General features: G+C 47.4%; 1 protein-coding gene across 2 annotated transcripts in view; it reads right to left on the reverse strand.

The window, feature by feature from the left end:
- Glra1 (glycine receptor alpha 1) overlaps nucleotides 1-9,213 on the reverse strand; it is an 88,278-nt gene extending 79,065 nt beyond the window's left edge. For both annotated transcript variants that reach the window (XM_059269342.1, XM_059269341.1), the window contains exon 1: nucleotides 9,158-9,213. In XM_059269342.1, coding sequence (XP_059125325.1) covers nucleotides 9,158-9,213 — 56 coding nt within the window. The remainder of the gene's footprint in view (nucleotides 1-9,157) is intronic.
- Between the last annotated feature and the right edge of the window lie 396 nt (nucleotides 9,214-9,609).

Here is a 9,609-nt window from a genome sequence, read left to right on the forward strand (position 1 = left end):
GGAGGGCAGCCAGCTCCTCCCTGTGGAAGGGATGGAGTTTGGAAACTCTCGTGTGTGTGTGTGTGTGTGTGTGTGTGTGTGTGTGTGTCACATGGGTCACGGAAACTGTTACTATTTACATCCGCCTGCAAGGAACTGGCTCTTGATTCTTTTGAGAGACAAACTTGCCTCCCCCATCTTCCTCATCTGCTTCAGTGTCTCCTGGTGAGTGTGGGAGGATCAAAGATATGGAATAATTCGGAGGGCTTCCTTCCCTGCCTCCTCTCCTCTCCTCTCCTCTCCTCTCCTCTCCTCTCCTCTCCTCTCCTCTCCTCTCCTCTCCTCTCCCCCCCTTCTTTTATATCTTAGGCTGGCCTGGAACTCACTATGTAGTCCAGATTGGACTACATATTTCACAGTAATGCTCCTGCCTCAGCTTTCCAAATGCTGGGATTACAGGCATTCTCTCTTGTGGTCCCTAATAGAGAGGTAAGGCTACTAGCGTGAGAACCACAACATCTCCCTAGGGATATGGCTTTGAGAGATTAAAAAGTCACCGTGGTGATTTATAAGCAAGGAGATCTGGCTTCTCCCTAGCATTACAATGTCTAAAAAAGGGAATGTGTGCATATATCATATGATTAAAATGATTAAGAGGGGCCAGTGAGATGGCTGAGGTGGTGAAAGTGTTTACCACCAACCCGACAACTTGAGTCTGACTCATGAGACCCACATGGTGAACGGAGAGAACAGATTCTTGCATGTTGTCCTATGACCTCTACACCCTGTGCTGTGGCATATGTGTAGTTAGATCTGAAAGTTCTAACCCCCATTGAGGCTTTGGTAACTGTCACGCCTACAAGGCGGGGCCAAGAGAGGACCCTGAAGACCCGAGATCCAGATGCGCAGGCTCTCTTGGTGCCTGGACCCTGGACACTAGAGGTAGACCAAGCAGAGTTCTCCAGAGAACACCACCAGACTGCGACACACCTTTCCCAGACCCTGTAGCCTATCCCTTCATTTGTAAGTTACGCCACTAAATAAACCTCCCTTTTAACTACGTGGAGTGGCCTTAATAATTTCACCAATACATATGTACATTTGCATACACATGTGTGCACACAAAGTAAAAAGTATAATTATTTTAAAAGCAATGAAGAGAAAGGGAAGGAATGCCTACCTGCTAAGAAGAATAAATAGTACAGCTCTATTAACTCCAAGGCCTGATGGGAAATTCCCAGTTCTCTTCTCCTAAGATTGCCCTCACCCCAGCCTCATTGCGTAGACCATGTTTGGTTTTGAACTCATGTCCCTTCTTTTTCAGCCTCCTCAGTGCTGGGATTACAGGCATACATCACAGCACCCGACTTTCACAGAAAGGGAGGACTACCAGCTTGATACCATCCCGGAGATGTGAACCAGTGTGGTGACTTAGCAGCCAGGGTTTGAACCTCGGCTTTACCTATGATTATCACCCAGGTTTCTTGCATCACCCAAAGGCCCATGATGGTTCTCCTCTAAACCTTGGTTCTCTCAGCTCTAGAATGAGCATAGGTACCATTGTCCTAAGTATTTTTAAGGCGGTTGGATGATCAGGCAGCTTACTCTGCAAACTGAAGTGCTACTGCAGGAGCAGGGTGACTTGCCGCAGTCCTCTGGAGCTGGGGAGGGTTGCAGAATGGAGCGCACGGCAATAAACACACACTCTCAAAAGCCAGAAGAACAGAGCAGTGGCTCTCATGGGTATGAGGTAGCAACAGACTCACTGGAAAGGTGGGCAAGTCAAAAGTGTGTAGAAGGAAGGACATGGTCCTGAGGTCAGAACAATGATGGGATGATGCAGAGTCTTCTGAAACTCTGGGAGTCCCAAGCAAGTGTCTAGTTAATGCCGGTTTGAGAGTATCAGGTGCTCAGGAAGATGGGTGAGTGACATTTTAAAGAAACCCTATTCTCTGGAGTCCCTTCTGACATCAGATCCACTCCTCCCTCAGTCCCTACAGATGCTCATTGCTGTGCCTTAGGCCTCTGGGGCCAGGATAGCATTCCCATCCCTGGATGCTTCTCTCTGTCTGCATCCTCTCACAGTGCAGGTCTGGTGTGTGAGTGAGAGCTGATGGTGCACCAGGACTCAGGGACTGCATCGCCATCTCAGGGTGGGGCTGGCTGCCCAGGGGAGGAGCTATCTTCTGGTGTGCTTATGTTCAGGAGAGGGAGCCAGAACTTGCAAGGAATGAAGGGGGACACAGAGGCATCATCAGGGTACACAGGCTTTGTAGACAACACATGGTGAATAAGTTTGGGGAATGATGCATGACTGATGCTTTGGGGAAGCCCTGTCCTCCTGTAAGCAACTTGTTTATATTTTCTTTTTTATCTGCAAAGTGGAAGAGCTTCTCCACACTTGGCCCTAGTTGGGATGACCTAGGGCCTTGCTCTTCCCCACTTCCTATCCATGTAAGCCTCTGTGTCGTGAGGGGGCTGGCAGAAAGACTGACTCTCATGCCCCAGCTCTCAGAAACTGAATCTCCACAAGACCCTTGGCACTTGCTATGTGCCAGAAACTTGAAAAACTTCAACCTAACAGCCTTTTCGAGCATTTCAGTCTCTGGTCCCATCCCAGGAGAGCCTGGTTCTGTAGTCTGGTCTGAGTATCTGTATTTTACCGTTAAAATGTTGCTACTTTGTGGCACTAAGGACTCTACCCAGCATCTCATCCTAGGTAGGTACTCTACCACTGAGCCACTTTCCACCCCTGACTATTTAATTTTTAAAACTATCTTTAATTATGTTTGATTGATGTATGCAAAGCCGTACATACGTATACAGCAGTGTGCACTTGTGAGGTTATCTCCACCATCAATCCCCCATGTCTCTCCATCACCTGAAGCATTGACTCTTCACATGCTATGGTTCAGTAATAAGACACTGTATGTAAGTTCGAACCTCTCAAATTCTTGGGATCCCTCTCCTTGGCAAGCCCCTCTTAACTAGATTTGGCAGGTCAGATTCTAGATCTGCTCAGAGCTCATGCTACTTCAGACTCCTTGACTTGGAGGGACAGTGTGACCCCCCCCCCCCGGAGTGAACAGATAGGAGGTCTGAGGATGCGGCTCCTGAGAATGGAATTGGGCTGGGGTGTCCTGTGGGCATCTGCTGCCCACTTCATGGCTGGGATTCCCAATTGTCAGCAGCATCCAGTTAAGACGGTAAACTCATCTAGTAATAGATCCTATGAAAGGCTGAGGGTGGTAATCTAATTGTACTGAATTAGCTTCAGACAATATCAACTTCAGAAAGTCACAAAGGGACCTTTAAACACCATTTCAAAAGCTTTGGTGCCCCAGGCTCCCCTTTTAAGGGATCACATTCCAAAGCCTGGGCTCTGTGTGGCTAACCCCCCTCTCCTAGCATCCAGCCACTGTTCCCTTCTAACTGCTGTCTCAATAAGTTGCTGGCACCCCGTTGTGTCTTTGGTTGTGTGTTAGGCTTAACAGGGAATGGGTTTGTGGGAGACAGCTGGAGTTCAGGGCAGAGAGGCCGTAAGTGCCAGGAACAGCAACTGTGACTGTGGCTTTATTTGCGGACTGGTAAATTCTCTGCTAGGTCCTTCTGGTACATTCTGAAGTCCCTTTCCTTCCTTAAATGCAGGTTTTTTATATAACTAAGGTGGCTTCCTTTTAATAATCTTTTGCTACATTGTGTGGGTAGGTTCATTGCCCAATTTAGTTATTATCCGATCTATTTTGAAGAATGAGAAAAATACCACTGAGTATGTGCTCTTGGCTTGATTTAAAGCCCACAAATTTCAGGTGGCAATTTAGGAGTCAGGACAAAAGGGGGGGGGGTGTAAGCATTGTCAATGTTATCTCTGATCTGCGTTCCATTTATTCTTTTGCAGGAAATCACCCACAAACTCTCATAATCTATAGAAGAAGTGGGAAATTCTATATCACCCTGGCAGATAGATTTGTATTTCCTGCTTACACCCTTCTTCTGACCGTCATGACTACTGTGGCAGCCCCTGCACCACTCAGTAAAGATTCCAGAAAGTTCTTAGTTCCCTTGAGCTAGAATTTCTGTGTGCATTAAAGTAAATCTATTCTCCTTTTGCAGTCACAGAGGTTAAATCAAATCTAGTGTTTCCCAATGTGGAGGCCGTGGGTACGTCAGAGGTACGGGCAGTCTTAAGGAGGACTTGGAATCTACTTAAAATGTTTCAAAGACTAGCCAGTGTCTGTTTACCTCTGCCCACACCATATGGGTTGACTAGGCAGCACCACAGGTCCTTACCACGTTTCATCTTAAATAAATTTAACTAGGTGCATTGCTTGCGCTGTGGTGGTCGGGGCTTCCGATAGTTGTGTGCTCTTCTGACTAATGACAATGGGCAGATAAGGCAAGGATGAAAAGCTGAAAAACAGGCTTTATGCGCGCACGTGGCGGGGGGCAGGTAAATGTTAAACAGAGTTGTTGACAGAAAGTAGAAAACCTTCGACTTTCTCAGATGGTTTTCAGATGAAGACAGTGGTGGAACAGCATCCCCTCTCACCTCTCTGAACAGTCCTTGGGATGGGAAGGGAAGATGTTTATCATCTCTGTCAGTCATCAGGTCCATCTTAGGGGAACTGTTCAAAGAGGGGAGTAGCTGGGTGAGATCCTCATTTTTTTTTTCTGACTTCTGAGTCTGGAAGTAACTGGGAACAGCTGTTATTATTATTTTGGTAATAGCTGAGATACACTGCAGTCACTTTAACCCAATCTGAACTGTTATGGGAAAGATTGGGAAAAGGTCGGCGCCAACAGGAACAGCTAAAAATAATGCAGAGTGTGACTGGCGGAGTCCTTTCATTTTACAGGTAGGCAAAGTGAGACCCAGAAGGGTCACAGACTCTTCTCAAGGTCATACTACTACAGTTAAATTCCAGATCTCAGGTCTGCTGCACACTAAAAAACCTGCAGAAGAGCCTTGAGATGGGCAGACAGGAGACAGTACCATTCATCTTAAAAAATCATTTTGGCTTCTGCTAGCTGATGAAGGAAATAAAGTTAATGACACCCACATCAGTGTGATGCTGTCGTAGGCTCTGTATACAGGCTGCCCGGAGGCGAGCACTGCAGACCCTCTAACGCAGGAGAAAAAGGTTTCTTCAGGAATGGCATGTGTCCCAGCAGAGTGCCCAGTTTTGAACTGGACACACAATCACATAGTTAGCTAACACCTGGTGAAGGGATGAAGGCAGGGAAGCCACTGGGGCCGGCTCATCCAGAGCCTTTGTGCAAGCGGGGTCCTGTCTTTGCAAAATGAGTTGCTCAGAGGCTGAAGGAAACTCACAAGGGTTGGGTTTAGCCATCTGAGTAGAAAATTAGAGTAGCCATACAGAAGGAGCCTTGTTATGGCTGTGCCGCAGGAGGAGAGCCGAGTTGACTCTGGAAGTCAGAACCCGTGGCCCATAGCTGTTCTGCTTCCTCCATTGCACCGCATAGCTGCGGCCTTTCATAAGGCCATCTCACAGATAAATTCCCCATGTGTCCTCGGTAGGTCATTCCCAGTTTTGCAAATATACAGATGTTATGTGTGGATTTATAATTCCATTTATTGGCTTTGGGTCCCTGTCCAAACTGCTCCTTGGGAATAAAAACATGAAATTTCTTTTCTATCTTTCCTAAGCCTCCAGAGGGCAGGCAGGCTGATTGACATTTTGCTTGGCTCCAAGGCAGACTTGCCCTATGGGCTTAGTTCTTTAGGAAAAAAGTCCTTGGGCCATTTCAGAAACTTCTAGATGCATTCTGCAGTGCCCCCAAATACAGTGGGCAGGACTCAGGCAGAACATAGCTGTTATCAGGGAGAAAGACCAAGGTGGTTGTCTGCCCTTCCTGGTAAGCTTGGGAACCTTCCCAAGAGGGTCTATCTCAGGAAAACACTCATTTGTGATAGAGATATTAAACAACGTCTTTTCCATGGTCTTTCTTATCCTAGAATTGATACAAACATCTGCATTTCAAAGTTTTGATCCGCTTTCTTAGCAAGTGACTGACACACAGAGTCTAAAATCTCAGCACAAGGTGTCATCTACTGGGATGGGAAACGGAAAAGGTACATAGGGAAAGGTGGTGATCTTGTGGGAAAACCACGCGGTTCAGGTCCCTCTGCTTTCAATCCCTGCTGAAGCACAAGCTAGATCCCTTTCTGTCTCAGCGGGACGTGCTGTGTCTTCTCCCAGGGGTTATTTCCCCAGACAGATTCGACTTTTTCATGATGACGATTAGTGCATCAGAGAAGCTGATTAAAAATTTGGGTTATTTTTATTGTCATTCACAACTTGGGCAATTCTGTCCCTTCTCACTGTACCCTGGGTTAGTTTGCAGTGTTTGGAGATGTTTTTGTTTGTCATGACCAGGGAGAAAAGATGTGACTGGCACCAGACAGGCTGCTACAATGCACAGGGCAGACGTCATGACAAAGAATTACAAAGATCAAAATGTCAGTAGTGCAGAGGCCGAGAGGCATCATTATAGATCATGTCTGTCTGAGTTATTGAGAAGGCAAGGAACTGTTGGAGTCATACTAGTCCCATCCTTGCTACAAGCCTTTGCCAAGACTCTGGGGGGGGGGATCAAAGCCATGTCCCTTTGGTTTAAAGTTGGGTTGAAAGGAATGCATTTCCAGCGTTAAATAAATAAAGAAAAATTGAATATTAGTTTTAGCCCAAGTGGATATAAGGCCCCAACCTCCAAGTGACACACAATTTGTGTTATTGGATCGCAGGGTGTCATGTATGAAACTTAAGAACGCCAGGCTGTTTACGAGAGCAGGAACTTCAGCCACATTGCTTTCCCGCATTTGTGGGGACATGGCTGATGAACACTGCAGTGTCGCTGGTCTCCTAGGACCCCAGTCTGCCTTGCCAATGCCTCCATTCACTCCCCGCAGTGGTAGTCGGTGAGGCTCCAGCACTGCTCACTTCAGTTTTTGTTTGTTTTGCTGTCGATGTCGCTGATTCTCTGGTTGCGCACAGATGCGATGCAGCAGCACCTTGGGTGATGCCCTGGTGCCCCTCCCCCCCAAGATTTTCAATAATTTCAAACAGGTGAGCCACAGGCCTTACTTAGCCTAAGAAGGGCCTGGGCCCTGGGAATATACACTGGCTCATCCCAACCCTCAGCCTGTCCCTTGGTGAGAAGGGCTGGTTACTCCCCTGTAACCTGTAAGGGAGCTGCTGGCCTCTGTTTACTCTACATTCTAAGGCTGTTGTATGTCTTACCTAAAACTTGAAAGATGAAAGTATCAGAGATGCAAATACCATTTGAGCAAGGACATCTTGCTTGGTTAACCCTCTCGTGATCCCCTTTGCTTCATTTATCTGGGAAACTGCAGAGGGGTGAACATTAACTCCTGAAACGAAGCAGCCATTCTCCTGCTTTGATAGTGCCGCAGCACCAGCATGAGCTGGATCTCTCTAGTCATGCCTCTTGCTTCCTCACAAACACATCGAGTTCTCGATCATGTCTATTGCTGTTTATGTGTGCCTTCACCCATAGAGGGGAAGGGAGACACAATGAGACTCTCCGACGAGCCACCACCAGTTCACTTGAGGAATTAACACAGCGGAGTCTCACCCTTATCTAAGCAATTACAATGCAGACCTTTTAGACTGATTCCCCTTTTTTAATGAAAGCTTATGTCTGGGAGAGGCAAAATCAAGGATTGCATCAAGAAAAAAGGAATGGGGGTGGGCAGAGTGATAAGACACTTCTTGTTTCCCCCCATGAAGTAGGTAAATCTCACAAGGCTCTGGGATGTTGGACTTAAGAAAATACTTGACTATTTACATTCTAAGCTGTGACTGGGACAGTGGCATGCTAAAGAAGTATTTTAAGAGGGTATTAAAAGCTTTAGCAGGGAAGGGAGGGGTTGTGTTGTCTTCATCATCTTGAGAGAAAAAACACAAAGAGAGACTCAAATTCAGAAACTGTCACTTGGGAGAGGAGGCCTCATCCATATCACCAGCCAGTGGATTAGTCAAACCAACAACTCTTGGCAGTGTAATAAAATCACGATTATGTGCTGTTTTACGATCAGAGAGGATCTTATTTGGTGGTCATATAGTTTTTTAGAACAACTGGATTGGTTTTTTTTCCCTCAAATGCCTATTAACTCACTACAGTGGTAAAACACGAGAAGCAGACACGCTAGGACGAGGAAGATTAACGATCTCTGCAGAGCCGGGAAGAATATTTTTCAATTCATATAGATGGAATTTATCATCACCACCTCTGAAGATGGCGTGATTTGCCCACTTACAAAAGGCCTATCTATTTCAATACTTCCTAAAGACGTGATTTTTCACTTTTCACTTGGACTAACACAAGAACGCTCAGCCTGTACGCAGAGAATTAGGAGTCAATGGATGGGTGTGGGGAGCCCAGCTATGGCGGCAGGGATAGGCATTCATTCATAAATAAGAACTGCCCTTTAGAGCAGGGGAGGGTCGGCTGTAACAGAGTTCAGAAAGAAGTGTGTATCAGGGAGGGATGGAGTCAAAGTTTTGAAAGGAAAATGTTTCTCAGTGTCTATGCGTAAATAGGCCTGATCTGCACTCAAGTTAGGGCTTTGCAAGCTGAGGTCATAACTGCGTTATCCCCTAGCTTCAAACCACAGGAACCTTGACACCCCCCCTCCAGAAAAACAACAAAAAGGGAGACAGAATGCTCTGTTTGTGTCCAGCCAGTCCAACTGCAACCTTCCGCGTCACCGCTAGTTGTCACTTCGCTCCCAGACGGGAGACCCGGGGTTTCCAGCACTGCGGTTTGAGAGAATGCGGTCCCAATTAAACTAAAAAACTCATAAAGCTTCTCCTTAAGTCCTCAGCTGAATGAAGGGTAACGAGCAGAGGGGCCAGGGGGCCAGTATCGGGGGGGGGGGGAGTGTAGCAGTCAGATAGACAAACCGCAGGAAACAGGCAAACCGCTGCCGCCAGAGCAGCCACTGTCTGGGACCTACACGCACCAGCCAGACACCCTGCGGGTGGAGGGGGGGGGGAGGAGGGGAACAGAAAGGCCTTCAGCACACAGCACCCCCTCCCCAACTGATGAGGCCGCGACAGAGTCAGCCTCTTTACTTCACCTGAACCGCATTTGCCCATAAGGATAGTCGTGGTCAGTATAGAAAATCGCGTACCTGAAGAATACAATGGTTTCCCAAAGGTAGAATCGCAGAGTGTTGAAGCTGTACATTTTCCAGATTCTTGTGCTGTAAAGTCCACGAGTTATGGGGGTGCAAAATGTTTCCGATGGGCACCTACGAAACCAGAGAGCGCCAATGGGGAAAAATAATCCAGATGTTCAAGGGAGCTGGGAAGTAGAGGGACGAGGTGGCAGAGCCGGGGAGAATTGCAGCCAGGCGCAGCCTGGGTACCGCGGACAGCGGCGGCCGTGCAGGTTCAGCACCACGGAGAGCGTCCAGCCCGGCTGCGGGCGGGAAGAGCGCTGCTGGTGCTCAACTCGCTGAAGGCTCCCTGCGGTGCTGGGAGGCACTCTTGGGGGTGGGTATATTTTCTTCTTTTCTTTTCTTTCTTTATTTTTCTCTTTTTAACCCTTATTTTTATGTCGAGATGGCCAGCTTCATGCAAA

Source organism: Peromyscus eremicus, chromosome 8a, assembly GCF_949786415.1.
Source record: "Peromyscus eremicus chromosome 8a, PerEre_H2_v1, whole genome shotgun sequence".
NCBI lineage: Eukaryota > Metazoa > Chordata > Mammalia > Rodentia > Cricetidae > Peromyscus > Peromyscus eremicus.